The sequence below is a fragment of the Oryctolagus cuniculus genome, chromosome 11, assembly GCF_051225735.1.
Source record: "Oryctolagus cuniculus isolate XC-2025 breed Fujian yellow rabbit chromosome 11, ASM5122573v1, whole genome shotgun sequence".
In the NCBI taxonomy this organism is placed as follows: Eukaryota; Metazoa; Chordata; class Mammalia; order Lagomorpha; family Leporidae; genus Oryctolagus; species Oryctolagus cuniculus.
The window spans coordinates 87,703,663-87,721,686 of NC_142877.1; the positions used below are offsets into that span (position 1 = coordinate 87,703,663).

The 18,024-nt window shown below is 34.9% G+C and overlaps 1 protein-coding gene across 2 annotated transcripts in view; it reads right to left on the reverse strand.

The window, feature by feature from the left end:
• Positions 1-9,065: 9,065 nt before the first annotated feature.
• SLC6A15 (solute carrier family 6 member 15) overlaps positions 9,066-18,024 on the reverse strand; it is a 45,947-nt gene continuing 36,988 nt past the window's right edge. For both annotated transcript variants that reach the window (XM_002711371.6, XM_070051477.2), the window contains exons 9-12: positions 17,060-17,252; positions 13,592-13,751; positions 10,898-11,060; positions 9,066-10,439 (exon numbers count right to left, since the gene is read on the reverse strand). In XM_002711371.6, coding sequence (XP_002711417.3) covers positions 10,068-10,439; positions 10,898-11,060; positions 13,592-13,751; positions 17,060-17,252 — 888 coding nt within the window. In that variant the 3' untranslated portion in view covers positions 9,066-10,067. The remainder of the gene's footprint in view (positions 10,440-10,897; positions 11,061-13,591; positions 13,752-17,059; positions 17,253-18,024) is intronic.

Genomic DNA, 18,024 nt, shown 5'->3' on the forward strand with positions numbered 1-18,024 from the left:
GTAAAAAAGAGTGAAATTTTGTAATTTGTAGCAAAATGGATGGAAACTAGAAGACCTAGATTAAGTGAACTAAGCCAGGCTCAGAAAGATAAATACTGCTTGTTCTCTATCATATGTGGAAGCTTAATTAAACAAAAAAGAAAGTTGATCTGAATGTAGAGTAATGATTACTATAAATTGGGAACAGTGAACAAGCGGGATAGAGGAAGATTAGTTAACTGCTACCAAAACACATATAGAAAAAATGTATTCTAGTGTTCCACAGCATAGAGTGGAGACTATAGTTCTCAAAATTTTTATATATGGAGAACTGGCGGAGAGAGCTGGAAGGCTCCAAACAACAACAAAATGATAAAGACATGGAAATGCTAATTAATGTGATTTGATCAGTTCACTTTGTATACTTGCTATGAAAACCACACTAGATCCCATAAATGTGTACAATTATTGTTAATTAAAAAGTGTATAAAATCCTTATGGGGGTCTGGCATTGTGGCACAACACATTAAACCTTCACTTGGTTATGACAGTTTTCAATGTTGGAGTGCAAATTCGTGACCTCTCTGCTTTTCTTTGGATTCAACTCCCTGCTAATGAACCTGGGAAAGCAGCAGATGAGGGCTTGGGCCCCAAAACCCATGTTGGAGATGCACATGGAGGTAGAAGTTTCTGGTTTTGGCCTGGCCCAGCTCTGACTCTTGTGAACATTTGGAGAGTGAAGGAGCAGATGGAAGACTCACTCTTGCTCTCGCTCTGTGTGTGTATGTGTGTCACTCTGCCTTCCAAATAAATAAATCTTTAAAAAATACTTGTGGAATATAAAAAAAAAAGTTAAAATTATAAAAGCTAAAACAAAACAAAATTGATAGCTTACAGAAACACACTGGAAAGCAACAACATTCTTTATAGTATTTTCACAGGAGGGGTAATTTGAAAACCCACTGGCATGGAAATAAAAATGGGGGATATTTAAATTATGGCACAAAATTTAGAAAGTGTGGCAATTCATATGTGATCTTATTTATTCTCTGATGTTTCTTCCTCCTTTGATAGCTCCTTCCCTTCCACTCTTCCCTAACACAAAGTTTGCAGGCATCCTGCATACCAAGCATTATGTAAGTCTTGGAAACACAATTTGGAGCTGCTCAATTTTGAAGTTTTATCTCGATGTTGGGAGTATATAGGCTAATGTATAAAACCGAGAATTCAAATACAGTGTGATAAGTGCTGTTCTAAGCGTGAATATCCCACAGTGGAAAACACCATCTAAACTGGAAACTGGAAAGATGGACTCCTTCTAGTCAAACATTTAGGGAGACATGGAGAGGAATATGGGCATGGATAATAATGTGTGCAAATAAATGGTTTAGAAGGACTGGAAATATCCAAAGAACAGGAAGCACACCAATTGCTGTGAAGTGTGTGAGGGGAGAGATGCCCTAAATAGGTAAAGCAGGAACTTAGCATGAAGAACCAGGCTTCCCATCCTAAGTGGTTTAAACTGATGGAAATGCAGAGCCCTAGAAGGATTTTGCTATGCTTATTTAAAATCCTGTGAGTATTTAAATTACATTATATTTTATACAGCTCTACTACTATGTATTTTAAAATGTATGTTATTCCTATCCAAAAGTAAAGCCTTTATACAAAATATAAAATGACAAATATTATTATTTAAATTTTAAATAAATATAAAATATATTCTTAAAAAATTGTTCTCCTGAATGAAAGCAAACTTTGAGAAAATTGACATGATGTACTGATATTCCAGTAGCAATTCTGGACATCAGTAGAATATTATGAAAACACTTTCATTATAAATTGGAAAAAGATGAATTAAATTTTTCATTATTGTTTAGTGTGTATGTGTGAATGCGTATAGTATGCCATGGATCATCTTTGAAAATAAGTAAAACCTCTTTGTGTTAGATAGGCTTAATAAACTGTCTTTATAGTATTTTGATTATGTTTAAAACTATGCAAGACATATATGCTACTGAGAGTAATAATTAAAAGTAGACTTCTTACTGTTTATTCATATTTCTCAAGAAAATGTACATAATTGAAATATTTAAGAGTGCAATTTTGATCTGATCATTCAGTGGAAAATTCGTGTCAACCTTGAGAGCTAATTAGTAAGAGACAAAGTTACTTAGCCTGCCTGATCAGTGAGGAATCTCACTGCGGGGCAGAGAAAGCAAAAACACACAGGTCTTTCCTGAAACTTGTGATTATTTTTCTTTAAGGATACACAGTAAATACTGTTATGTTCTATTAAAAGGCAAAAATTAATTAATGTAGAAATTATTTTTTCTTCCAGAATAACCAGAACTTAAAGACAGAGATTTAGAATACTCTTCACCCTATTGTCAGATAATTCTTACCATTATGTTCATTCAGTTGGCATAATTTAATGCCAAAAACTTATTCTGTGATCTTGACATTACCTAAGATTTTGTGATCATAATAAAGAAGTATGTATGCCTTAATTGTATACAACTACTGTAGTCTATGAGAGAATTTTAGCTAGTTTAATCACACAAAATCAAAGCAGAACCCCAAAATTAGTGTTTTTCATCACTAGATAAATTATAAAATGTACTTTTGAGATAAGAATACCAAAAATGTGAATGCTTTGATCTATGACTCCCATTCTAAAAATATTTGCTCAGATTGCCTGAAAATGAAGTACCAGTTTTAACAGCCTAACTTGAATTTCAGTTTGAACAATTGAAAACTTTGAAAAATTGAGGCTTAGCATATAATCTGCTGTATTTGCTAAGTGAGTACAGACAAGTAAACACACAGTAAAGTAATGAAAAAATGAGTGTGTGCTTTTACTACTGGACTTCATGGAATCTGTTCTTCGTATTGATATCACAACGACATGAGAATTGTGTTGTAATAATGTCCATTTGCTGTGACTTTGAGAATCTGATGTGTTAATAAATTCCTTTAAAAATAAATTAAAAATAAAACAATTAAAAATGAACAACTTTAAAAGCAAGACAGGGCCAGCGCCACGGCTCAATAGGCTAATCCTCTGCCTACAGCGCCGGCACACTGGGTTCTAGTCCCTGTCGGGGCGCTAGATTGTGTCCCGGTTGCCCCTCTTCCAGGCCAGATCTCTGCTGTGGCCCGGGAAGGCAGTGGAGGATGGCCCAAGTCCTTGGGCCCTGCACCCGCATGGGAGACGAGGAAAAGCACCTGGCTCCTGGCTTCAGATCAGCGCAGTGCGCCAGCCTAGGCGCGCCGGCCGCAGCGGCAATTGGAGGGTGAACCAACGGTGAAAGGAAGACCTTTCTCTCTCTCTCTCTCTCTCTCACTGTCCACTCTGCCTGTCAAAAAGAAAAAAAAAAAAAAAGCAAGACAGATCTGAGTTGAGATTTGTTTGGAATAAATATTTAATTAAGAGGTAGGAAAAAAGTGAAACAATGTTGAATGAGAAAAATGAATTCAATGCTTTTTGGATGTGTTATTATTAAATTGTAAAATGGGGGAGGGGGTAGCTGGCATTGTGGCACAGCAGGTTAGACTACTGCTTGTGACTCCCTGCGTCTAATTTTGGAGTGTTCCTTCCAATGCTGGCTACTGTGCTTCTGATCAAGCTTCCTGGTAATGCACTTGGGAAGGTAGCAAATAATGGCCTAAGTACTTGGGCCACAACCATACAAGTGAGAGATTAGGATGGAGTCCCTGGCTCCTGGTTTCAGTGTTCCCCAGCCCTGGCTGTTGTGGCCATCTAGGGAGTCATCCAGTGGATGGAAGATCTCTGTCTCACCTCTCTCTGTCACTCTGCTTTCAAATAAACAAATAAATCCCTTTTTAAAAAAATGTTGGCAAGTGAACACAAACTATAAAATTACTCTCATATCATGAGTTGAAATTGTGAATTATAAAAATAGTGATTTATTCCATTGAACCTAAGTCAGTGTCATTTACCAGTGGCCTCACTTAGCAAAGGAAGTGGAGACTGGATGTTCTTATTTGAATGGCTAGCTGGCTTGTTGGTTGGTTGGTTGGTTGGCAGATTATATATGTTGACAGTGTGTTACTTCACATAGCAATCAAAAAAATTGTTACGATTAAATCTGATAAGAATGTCTCTTAAAAAATGAATTAAACTGACTCTGCCCAAAAATGTATTAAGAAAATACCTAGCAAATCACATTTTATATGATTTATTTAGCAGACATTGGGCCATCTCAGAGTAGCTGTCATCATTGTTTGGTTCTATTAGGTATTGATTTGACCCACTTCAAATCTTCCCACACTATGCCTTTTACTATTTATTCGATTTAAAACAAAGCTTTACAAAGAAGGAGGGGAAAAAGGCAGTCTTAACAAGACAGAGTGGTCTAGGAGTGATGAGTATACGGCAGATATCTTCATCTATGGATTCTCTTGACCTGATCAATAATGGGGTTAAATGAGAGGTCAGATGAATGTTAGACTTCTATGCTTAAAAATGTGAAGGTTACTCAATATTCTCAGATTAGGTCCTCTGGGCAATCACAGGCTTTTTGTTTGTTTGTTTGTTTTATAAAATATTCCTTTAAAGGATACTAAAAGTTCTTTTCCTGAGAAAATTCTTTTCTCAGAAATACAAATATCAATCTCTTCTAAATAGCCTTTATCTTTTTAATTTTGCAACTAAATATGCCCTGCAAAGGCAATTAATAGGGCAAAATAGCAGCTGGGATATCACCATTCATCTATGAGACATGATTTATTTACATGGCACTACATGGTACTGCACAGATATCGCACATGTTTCTTGCTGATCAAATAAATCAAGTGGTTTTTGTGTTGATGGCAGAGATAGTAGTAGTGTTGCCTGTGTGTTTTGATGGTGGTGCTGGGAATGACTGTGTTTAAAGCATTATTAGAACCCACAGGACACTGAACTTAAGGAGAGGATAATGTACCAGTCCCATTTTTATTTTTCCCTCCACATGACAGGTGTTTTAAACAAAATTTAAGTAAAAATGAGTATCATGGTAGCCTGAAAATCATTCAATTTTGGAAGTAGGCATCTGGGACACAAATAACAAATGGTGCATTCCACTTTAGCCCCAAGTTATTCTGTAAAAAAATCATACACTCAGGAATAGATAGGTTTTGGGGATTGTTATTTTAATATTTCCATAGATTTCTAGTGTTTTATAGATTTTCCTTTTACTGCAAAAATTTATGGATCAAAAAATTCACAATTAAATTTATGCAAAACTATGTAATTGCTATAACTGGTATTGATTTTATTCATAGTCACAACATAGATATGGTGTTCAGGTACCATGATGACCACATAATAAACTCAAAGGAGAAACTATTTTACTTTTCAAAGGATTTTTATTAATAATTACAACTCCTATCCACCAAAATAATTTCCTCCTCCATCCTTCATTTCATTATGTTGAGCAGAAATCAATAAGGATCAATATTCTGCTTGTCACTCTTTTTATTTTCACTACAATCAAATTCCTAACCAAGACTGAGCATCAGAAAAATACCCTCAAAAATATTTTAATTTAGTAGGTTGGAAATATAGGTATACTTCACAAATATTGGAAAAATGGAATTAAAATATCTTTATTTTCCAAAATCTATACATATCTTTTAATTAGCATTTTCCATAAAGTTTCTTGAAGGCCACTCGTATAACTTTAAAAATGGCACAAGTGACTTGAAGGCATAATTGTAGTTCATAAGCAGAGTCTTGATATTGAAATTTCTAGGATCACAGACCTAATTTGAAGTTTTGCTGATAAAAATAACTTCTGCATTAAAAATACATATGTACACAAACATAGGTATGGAAATTTATACTTTCATGAAATTAAATCTTAAAATTTTATTGATTTAAGATATTAAGACTGCTACATTATGATACTAAGAGTGTTGGACTCTAATAGTGAGTATATTTTCTCCTTCATCATTTTATTCCAATCCACACATTGTATTAACCCTTCTGCACATTTCCCTTTTGAAGACCGGTAATTTTTTAACTATGTCCATCTTTGTGTAAGTTTAGGCCAGAGTTTTAGAAATAGGAGAAAGCAATGTAAAGACAAATCACCTCAATTTTTTTTTTTTAATTTTCATTTTATTTGAAAGGGAGAAAGAGGGAGAGAGGAGGAGGGAAAGAGAGAGATCAATCTTGCACTCTAACTACAGTGGCACCACGCTGGCTTAGTACTGAGAGTAAGGTAGATGGTCACTCAGTAGATACTGAAGGAAAGGGTGACTACGTCAATAAATGAACACCTGACGATTTGATTCTGTGAACAAAGCAAAGAAGAAATAATTTAGTTCATTTCACTTTAAGCTCTTTGGCTCTGTTTCCTCATCTGCCAAGTGAGACATTTGAATAGATTTAGATTGTCTTCCATATTAAAGCTGAGATTCCTGCATTCCTCATTCCACTCTGTGGATAGAAGCATGAAGACCAATTTCCTAAGGCAAGTGTCCAAACTGTAGGTTACACCACAAGGAAGTGGAATCAGCACCTTACAGAGATCATCTGTGCTCCCATGTTCCCTGCATGGGATTTAGAAAGATTTAGAAACAATCTAAATGTGCATCCCTGGATGGACAAAGAAATTCTCTCTCTCTCTCTCTCTCTCTCTCTCTCACACACACACACACACACACACACAGTGGAATACTATTCAGGCTTTAAAAAGAAGATATTACCATTTGCAACGACATTGATAAACCTGGAAGACAGTAAGCAAAATAACTCACACAAAAAGACAAACATTGCATAGTCTCACTTATATAGGGAATCAGAAAAAAAATTCAAATATATAAGGACAGAGCCTTGAATAGTGGATTAACAAGTGTGAGAAAGGGGAGGAAATGTAGAGAAGCAAGTCAAAAGCTACAAACTTAAGCCTGGCGTTGTGGCATAGCAGAGTAAGCCTCTGCCTATGATGCCACCATCCCATGTTTGAGAACCAGCTGTTCTACTTCCAGTCCAGCTCCCTGTGCTAATGTACCTGGGAAAGTAGTGAAGATGGCCCAAGAGCTTGCATCCCTGTACCCACATGGGAGACCCAGAAGAAGCTCAGGGCTCCTGGCTTCGGCCTGGCCTGCTCTAGCTGCTACAGCCATACAGACAGTGAGAGGGAGAAACAGACAGAAAGGTCTGCCGTCCGTTGGTTCACTCCCCAGTGGCCGCAATGGTCGGACCTGTGCCGATCTGAAGCCAGGAGCCAGGGCTTCTTCCCGGTTTCCCATGTGGGTGGAGGGGTCCAAGGACTTGGGCCATAGCAGAGAGCTGGATTGGAAGAGGAGTAGCCAGGACTAGAGCCGGCGCCCATATGGGATGCTGGTGCTGCAGGTGGAGGATTAAACTGCGCCACAGGGTCGGCCCCTCTCTCTCTGCTCCATGATCTTCAAATAAATAAAAGAATCCTTTTTAAAAAGCTACAAATTTGAAGTTATATCGGATACATAACTCTAAATCTAACATAAAGCACAAAGACTGTGGTCAATAATATTGGGTTGTATAATGAAAGTTTGCTAAGAAACAATATATTTTCAAGTCTACTTACCACATTCAGAAGTAATTATGGAAGGTGATAGTTTAATTTGCTTAATTATGACATCAGTATTCTCTCTCATATATGTGTGTGTGTGTGTGTGTGTGTATACATGTCAAATATATATACAGGTTTTTTAAAAAATAGCCACCAAGGAAAGAGAGGGCTGGTGCCATTTGGCAGTGTGTGGTCACATTATGTTAAAGGATGGCAGGTTAAGTATGTAGATGGTTCCCAACTTCAGGATGGTATGTGCATGATACACCTTCAGTAGAAACCAGTCTCTTTTTTGAATTTGGATCCTTTCTCAAGCTACTAATATGAAGTCTGATACTCTCCGGTGATGCTGAGTGGCTCCCTGTCAGCCCCATGGTCACAAGGGCAAACAACCTAAACGCTATAGTGGGTTGTGTTGCCAAGCTACATTGTTCAATAGATTAGGTGGACTCACTGCATTTTCATGATACGCTGTTTTTAACTTAGGGCGAATTTAGCTGAATGTAATACCACAGTTAAGTTTAGGGGCATCTGTATTTGCCATGTATTTTTTACTAATGAGGCAGATTATAAAAGAATGGATTTCTTCACCACAAAAATAAATAAAATTTAGATTAATTCAACTTTTGTAGTAATGAGGCAGATACATATGCTAAGATGAAACTCTCCAGAATAAATTATCCATTGAAATAAATAAGATGCATAAGACAAAATACAGAAGGATGTCACTTATATGTTTGTAATAAAAATACACAGACCATCTCCCGAAGAATACACAAGAAATTGATAATGGCAGTTGCCTTCAAGGATATCTGATGGGCAGCTAGGAGAAATGTTGGATGAGCACATTGACTTCCTGCTGATTTGTTATAATTTTTGAGTTCTGATAATATAAACATATTGTTTTACAGAACACAATGTTTAAAATTATGTAAAACATGATTTTCATAAATATATTTAAAAACCTAAAACATGTAGTTACCTATAGAATTCATATTTTAAATGCTGTAATGTAGTCTGCTATCATATGTGTACACTACAAAAAAACTATTTGGCCAAATTAATCATGGATATTTTGTGTGTGCTACCTCCCCTATTTTGGTGCTGTTTTCATTGTTATAAATGCAGCTGACATGGTGATGGGCCACTTACAAATAAAAGCCTTTTAACTAAATGGCGTTCAGTGGGATACCTCTGCTTTATCTAATGTTATATATGCAAGAATTTCATAAAATCATAATTTTTTAAACTTCAGAGACAATACTGATACAGCAAACACTCAACTATACACACAGTTTCTTGAGAGACTTCAAGTATTTCTTCAACCATTGTGAAACCATAGTGAACACCATTTAACAATGATACTCGGCTTTCCCTTTGTCTCTAAAGTGGCAGTAGTTCTATTAATGAAAGTATTAATCCTACATGGAATGTGTTCGTTAGTTATTATGAAAGACTTAAGTGCCGACTGAAATGCAAGATAATCCAGGTCATGTGATAAAAGGAAAATCAATGTGGAAAACAAACATCATTTTTTAATGTTGTTTATTTGTAGATTAAAATGTAATGCCATACAATTTTAACAATCACTTAAAAAAGGATTTATATTTGCATAAAACAGAAGCAAAACAGAAATATATGAAATAAAATGCCATCTTGCTTCAAGTTTTCAAATCAGTACTTAGAGTACTAATATACATCTATGTACATTGCAAGTATATTATATAAATATACTCTGATTAATCTTGAAACCACAATAAATATCAAGTAGGATTTTAGGCACACGGCATAAGAAAAATGCAGAATTTGCATAATTCTTGAGAGTGCTGAGTGACTCACTCTTGGATCACTTTCATACATATATTTTACACAGAATGTACAGCCATCACTCACATGATCTTCAATCACCTATGAATCTAACCTTTCATCCCAGCATTAGTGCCTTCTTATTCTTTGCTACTATTGCTCTATGCAGCTATTACATAAGAAAATATTTTGCAGCTTTCTTCAACTAATCGCCTAAAAAGGTATCAATGCTACCAAAATAAGTACAGCCTATCTACACAATAGATTCATGGAAATGTGCTGAGAGGCACCAACTGACAGAACTGCTCATTGTAATACTGGGATTTGTCCTGAAGGTAAACTTATACATTTGAAGGTATACCATTTTTGAATTGCCAATATTACTAAGTCCAGAAATTATCAGAAACTGAGGTAACACCTGTTTTTTTTTTTTAAATAGAAATACTTGAAAAGACACCAAAAGTACCTTAAAGAATCCCAACAAACGTGGACCTCACTCATTATAAGCTTTGTTTTAATCCTGTCTGCACAAATGTAAACCAAAGAATCCAAAGGAATGCTCTAGCTGAACTGACATACACTGTTAGGAGTAGAGATCACAGCCATGGAACACCTGAGATCGCCCTCTGATAAGTGAAGCCTAGTGCTTCCCTTAAGTAGAGCCAATGTTCATTGATAGAAATGAACCAGATAAAACCTGCTGATTTTTCTCCCTAGCTACAAATCAGATTCTGGCATATCTGGCATATCCGCCATCAAGTACCCTATTCCATACCGTCCATTGGGAGCTGTATCCAGAGTTGGTGATCCACTCTGCTTTCGATAAATATTTTTACCAAAATTTGGGGATGACATCTCGCTTGGTATCTTTCCATGAATGAGGCTTGCATCATCTCCCTCTAGGTTTACAGGCTCTTTCAGGGCCCTTCCTCTCTTATAGGTCACAGATGCTAAATTACCAGAACTATCATCTATGAGGTTGCAGCGACGAACAATGAAGACTACTGGGACAGGGAGTATTGCAAGGATTATCAGAGAGATACAGACAGCCATTCCCCACATTGGGTAGCTCAGAAATTCTTCAGATGCCTGTAGGAGCCAAAAAATAATAATTAGCAACCCATTTTTTGCACATAATAGATATTCACTTCAATGTTTACTTATTTTATGTAATTATGTTTACATGACTCATGCATATATTTATGCAGATATTTTTAAATAAGATACCATTTAATAAATTTATTTAGCAATGTTTCTGGAGATTTGATTAATATGTTTTCTAGAGTCAAAGACCCAATAATTGCAAGTTCATAATGTTAATGAATCAGTTTTGGTAAGGACAAAATTAGGGTTCACCATGTGATAAATTCATAATTTATTCAAAACACAGACGTTTAGAACATAAAACATGTATCTCAAGATTCTCACATAAAAGCAACATCTTTCAATAAACATCAAAAATGCTGTGAAGAAAACAAAAGGCAAAAACCTCTAAGCTAGCAATTTTGTCCACCTTTTAATATCTAACCTTTTATTTTTTATTTTACCTTATCTTCAATCCATGCATTATAGCCAGGAGGACTTAGTCCCATATTCACAATGCTAGCTATTAGCAATGATACTAGCATTAGAGGAGAAATATATTTCCACATATAGTAGTAGTATTTGCTTGGAGCAAAGCCCAGCATATCTTTTAGGTCCTCCATAAACCTAAGTAAGAATAAAATATTTAATTATTTATTCAGTTAATTTTGCTATATTTTAAAATGTGCATTAAATCAGTGTTATGACACACTACATTGAATCAAAAATTAATATTAGAAGATGACTTATAAATTAAGAAATACGTAACATAAAGTGAAACTAGTTACATATGATTTTTATTTAGTGAAACCCAGTCATTTAAAGCCAATCATTTAAAAGACTCTTCCTACTGAAAACTTCCTATCCTATAAGCACACTGTTTGAAGTATATTAAAATTATTTGTTTTTATTGTGATAATAATATCATCAGATACCCCTAATCAGGATTTATAGTTTCTTAACTTACTTCCTTTTACAGTCTGTTTGAATTGAAGGAAGATCCACAATTTGAAACTAACTGACATATCTCTAAAGCCATTATTAACCTCCAGGCTCCCCTGGCAACTCTTTTTTATTTCTACATCATTTTGAAGTATTGTTTATAATTTATTTTGCTGTGTGATTTTCTTGGTAGGGATATTATTCTGCTCCTGTATTTTTCTTAAAATAATATCTCATAAGACTTAATCATACTTAAGTAAAAGTGAATTCCCCTGCATATTTAGGAGGGAGAGATAAGCATGTCCTCTCTATTTCTGCAAAGCAACCAAGGACTGGCCTCGTATTGGACCACCTCTGCTCTCTTCCTCATATTTATCTGGTGTCATGGATCGTTTCTTTTTAGCACTGAATAATATCCCATGGCTTGGGTATATGTGTGAGTGCTCTTCAGAATTTTATGGGAAATTGCATATTATGAAAATACTGTGCCAGGATTTCAAAAACTATTTGCACTAAAATAAACATATTTTAAAGTTTGTTTTCCATGAGTTTTTGAAATTTCCTCATACTGTTTTATTTATCCAAGGAGATCTTGATTGTTTCCCAGTTTTGGTAATTACGAATAAAGCTACGTGAATGTGTTTTCAACTCATGTTGATCGAAAAGGAGTGACTGCTAGATCATTCAGTAAGCCTGTGTGTTGTTAGGGTAGAAACTGTCTTCTAAAGGGGCTGTACTGTTCCGTTCTAATTAGCAGTATATCAGCATTTTGTGTTGTCAAATTTCTCAATGGGCATTCTAATATGCATGTAGCTATATCTCGTTGTTTTAATTTTCATTTCCTTGATGATATATGGTATTATTAATAATCTTTCCATATGCTTATTTGCCAACCACACAGAGGTTTATTTTTTTTTCAATCTACTTGCTTTTTATTTATGAAGTTATCTTGGTGATTATATATATTTTTCTTCCATTTTAATTTACTTAGTTGAAAGGAAGACAAAAAAAGACAAAGAGAAATCTCACATCCACTGACTCACTTCCCAGATGCCCACAATAGCTAGCGCTGCTACCCTGGGTGCACGTTATTAGCAGGAATTTGTAACCAGGAGTAGAGCAAGACTTGAATCCAGGCACACCAATGCAGGATGCAGGCATCTCAACTGGCATTTCAGGCTTAAGACTTACTCTATGCCAGACATCAGTTAATACTATTGCTACATAATACATGACTGTTAAATGTTCTATCTTTCTTGACCTAGAACTACTTAGAATAATAATAAATATATTCTCTAAGCTTGTTACAGAGACCATTGAATGCTAGTAATATTCTCTGTGTTGCTTATGATGGCTCTTGTCTTCACTCATGGTGCATTTATTCCTACTCTTAACACAGTGCTATAATAAGATTGATGATGTTACTGTCTTTCAGCCCATGTATATGTGAATTAAACCATTACTTTTAAAAAACACTAGCCATCCTTCAGTTATCTTTTTTTCTAGATTACTGTGATGCTTTCTTTAATATCAAATACATATTTTGACCTAAGCAGGTATATAACTGGATATTTAGGCATATAGTGAATTCAAGTAATGTCTCCATATAAATATGGAGCTGCTGTGTAGCATACACACACACGCATACATGTGCACACATACATACTTACCAATCAGTAGACATCATGTCCCAAAATTCCTACTACATAAAGCATGATGGCATACACATTCTTCTCATCAAACAGACCAGTAAAATGATTAGAACACAGGATTTAGTGTTAAGCATAAATGGCCATGCATCTCAGTCCCATCTATCCAGTTGTGTGATAATCAGCACACTTGGTTACTGTCTAAGCCTTATTTTCCTTATTTGTAAAATGTAGATACAATAATAACTCAAAAGAACTTTAGATTTTTACAAATTAACCAATACTTACTAGATCTTGAAAGCTACTCTTTGATAACCAGATTTAAGCCTAAGCTCCAGAATTCTGCACAATGCTACAGTCTACATGATTCTATCTGCCCATTTAATATGCAAATATACTTTACTAAAATTGCCGAAAGAGCAAAGGGCCTGTAGGAGATTTGATTTTGCAAACGATTCTCCTTCTCCTCTCAATTAATTTTCCTCTTCTTCTAAATTAAATAGATACTGATAATTGGTGTTTTCAAAACAGAGTATAAAATGAATGCATAAAAGCAAAAATACTTACTTATCTATGCCATAAACAAAGCTTACAGCAATATTCTCCAAGATGACTACAATTAGCAGAGGCAGTGTAGCAGAATAATCATCAAACATTGTAACAAAGTAATTTCCAGAGCGTTGCACAAATATGAGGCCAATACAAAATGCCAGAAGGCAGCAGATAACTGGACAAAAGGAACAAATAAAAAAATTAGCCCCTATTCAGAGTCAAATATTTTGAACTTCATTGTGAATTTTTTTAAAAAAGCCTTTTTTGATTTTCAAATAGTTTTAAATTTACAAAACAAAAAATTTTAGTACAAAATTATCATAGTCAAACTTCTATTAAAACTTTTATATTGAATCAGTTACATAAATAGGCAACAGATACTATGAATATACGATGGACTGCAACATATTTTGAGTTAAATTACCTGAGATTAGCCCCAGCTTTAGTATTAATTCACTGTAGGACAATACTTCATCTCTGAGACTGTAGAAACATATTTCCCAAGCACAAATAATAAATTGGGCAAAATTGACAGAAAAATTTTAGAAGTATAAATTTCCATACCTTACTCCCATGATTAATAGGAAAGTAACTTTTCCAGTCATCAAGTATCCATAGTTCCTTTTTACCTTTAAATATTATGCTATCGTGTTGATATTCATACAGAATTTTTAAATTAACAATGAGACCATGTGGCTTATAATAACTTTATGAAGCCCACATTTTTATCTCCATCTTACCTGAACAGATATCTTTATCTGACTTGAACAGATTAGTTTGGAAACTAAGTATAACAGCATTGAGAAACTGATTATCAAAGCAGCAAGCAATAACTAATTAGATTCATCTAAAAGGAATTTCTGAAGTAATATTTAAGAAACAAATGAATAAACTTTGACCAGCTACCATTAAATTAGAAAGAGAGGTTTTCAGAATCTATACACTATTCCTATATTTTGAATTCTTTCTACTTTCATGCTCATTAGCAGGGAGACCCACGACAGAAAAGACATTCTCTTTCTCAACCACGTTTTAACAGAAATGAGTAAACTGAAAACAGTAAGGCAATGACTGCAGTACAGGAAAGAACAGATATCCAGGGATTCGATCCCATGAAGGTTATCTAATAATATCAGTAAGTATGCATTAATTAACCCCATTACCTCTCCATCTTAAGTACTGTACTGGAGCTATGAGTTACACCACATGAAAATGACTCTCATTTGTAAACACACAATGTAGGAAAGGAAATAACACTTCACCTGGAGTCTACGGCATCATATTGATTGCAAATGTTTGTCAGAGTATCCAGGACATTTTAATTATCTCACTTAACTTTTATACCATCCCAATTTAATTTAATTTAATTTTGTGTATTCTTTCCATTCTACAAACGAGAGAAATTACCCTGAAGAATTTAAGTACTGTACTCAAAAACATGAGACTGGAAGTAGCAGAGCTTGGAGATGCACCAAGTCCGTCTAACTCAATAGCCTGGACCACTCTCTCCTAATTACACCCTAGTAGAACATAAATAGGAAGAAAGTGCCTTCTCGGCAATACAGATAGTATGCGTTTGGCTGGAAATGTAAGAGTACAAGATAATGAGTAATTCGCTTACCTAAATCTCACTGAATTGTTAAAGAAAACCTCACCTAACAAATGTGATGAGGTTAACATTTCATCAAGGTCAAATATAACTTGAAATATAGGTATGAATCCAAAGGACAGGAAATGGGGGTAAACAGTGCATTCTCCTTTGCTTTCTCCAAATAACTTTTCCAGTGGGAGTCTGCAAATATTACCATGTGTGATTTTCTCTCCACACTGTTACCTTTTTCTTTAATTTTGCAAGCTCTTTACCATGGGGGGATGGATTGAATATAGGGGGATAATTATGCAGAGATGACTTTTTTGTAGCCAGCATATAAGTCAGGCTATTAATATTCAGAAGAAACTGCTTTCTGGGGAAAAATAAAGATGTTTCTTGTTTTTGTTCAGCCAAGTTGAACATTTATACACACACACACACACAGACACACACATACACAAAACAAATTGCTGACCTTAAATTGTTTTAATACACACATGCAAATTTAGCAGAACAAGTTTAAAAGGTATATATCTTAGAACTATTTGCACATAAATCATTGCTATATCTATCAGGGCTAAAATAAAAAACCTTGACAGAGCTTGTGAACCATTGCCTAGGGCTTAAGATCACCTATGCATCTTTTTATTCAATCTTATTTTTACATCACTCAAGTCTTGTTCCTGTACTTCTGGTCTGGCTAACTTCCCTACTGCTCTCTTTATCTTAATTGATTATGTCCATTAAAGCTACACTCTGACCCATGCTTAAGCCCTTCTACTTCCCAATTCAATTCTCTGACAGTTCCATCATATATTTGGGTAACTAAATCTCTTTTGAATTCTTACAACGTGAAATCTCCATAATGTTCTCTGTCAGTCTATTATATTACATGATACAAGTCTTATCTACTCAACCTGATTCTAATTTCAATAGTACTATTTTTGAAAAAGAGACCCTTTCATATCTCTGTGTCTCTTACCATTGCTATTATTTCCTTCAAATGCAAGGAAGATGCAGTACAGATGAAGTATTTCAATAAAATGTGCAGACTACTGGACATATGAACAACCATCCAAACTGACAAGATGGTTTCCTTTTCTTCCTTCTTAGACATTAACTATTAGTAAACCACAATTGCTAGTATATATGAACACAAGCTTCAGTATTCTCACTTCAACAATGAACTTTTTGGATAAAGATGATTGGATCAGAATTGATTCATTTTCTGAAGATTTATTTATTTATTTATTTGAAATACAGATTGATGGTGAGAGAGGGAGGAAGGATAAGAGAAAGAGAGAGAGAGAGAATCTCCCATCTAGTGGATCATTCCCCAGATGGCTACAATACCCAGGTCTTGGCCAGGCAAAATTCAGAGCAAGGAACTCCATCCTGGTCTCCCACATAGGTGGCAGGACCCAGGTATTTTGGCTATCTTCTGCTGCCTTTTCAGGCACATTAGCCCAACGATTGATTAGAAACAGAGCATCCAGGACTTGAGCCAGCTCTCTAACATAGGATGCTAGTGTCCAAAAGCAGCATGCCACAATGCTGGCCCCCCAAACTGTTCCATTTAATTACTTGACTTGTATGTAAGATTATGCATAAATATTCTATGACTTTATTTTTGGGTCAGCAATTCATTATAGTGGCATTAATTACCAGTACTAGTACTACTGTAGTGAAATAATAAAGTAATAATTAAATGTAATATCCATTAAATATATAGTATATACATTATATAAATGTAATAAATATTAATAAACAGAATAAGTAGACATCAATAAAGTCTAAAACATAAAACTTTTCTGTTTCTATCTGCAAACTCTCACAAAGAACAGAATGATCGCTATCAGTTCAGTACAGAGTTACGTACACTGCAAACTTACCAGTAAGAATTTCCTTCCTCACTTTGAAGGTGTCCACAATAGGGGTGATGATCCCTTCAATGGTTCCAAACATGCTGCCAAGCCCTAGGTTCACCAGCATGAGGAAAAACATCACAGACCAGAAAGGAGATGCGGGGAAATGCGTCATCGCTTCTGTGAAGGCAATAAAAGCTAAGCCAGTCCCCTGAACAGCCTGTAAGGCATACAAATGGCAGTATTAGAACATGGCAATATTAAGTTGTGGCTCTGTATATCAGTGACAACGGCGAGGGCAATCTGCAAACGATGGCCAGAGGCTACTGGAGATAAACATGCCAACATCTGCCTTTGACCTGTTAAACCACATATTTTCTTTCTCAGAACCCAGATTTACTCAGACCAAGTAGATCCAAATAATGAAAATCTTCTCATAAATACCGGAGTACACAAACAAAAAACAAGGATAATGCAAAAAAGTCCATGTGAAATGAAATTAAAGATAAGTATTAGAGACTTAATACTTTATGGTTCTATTAACATTTATGAACATAAGTAGTGATTTATTATCACAGATACATGACATATCACAGATTTATTATCACAGATACATAAATATACATGTAAATATATAAATATATACATATACAATGATTTCTGACTAATATATTAAAATAGAAAATATTTATTTTTTACCATTCCTCAAAGTAGATTAATCAAATGGTATAAAAAAGACTATGAATGATAAAATTGTTTGGATAAAAATGTGAATGCAAAGCAAAAAGATGTGAATAGAATAACTGGATTATAAAGTCACTGCTCAATGTTTAAAAAAACTACATCTTCATTGTTTCTATTTCTCCTCTTGCCACTACTCTGCCAAAAAGTCCAAGTTGACATGCTGGTGTTCATAATTCAAGAGACATAGTGAATTTCCAGTTAATATCAGTAACAAAGTGGATAAAAGTAAAAATCTCCAACCAGACAGA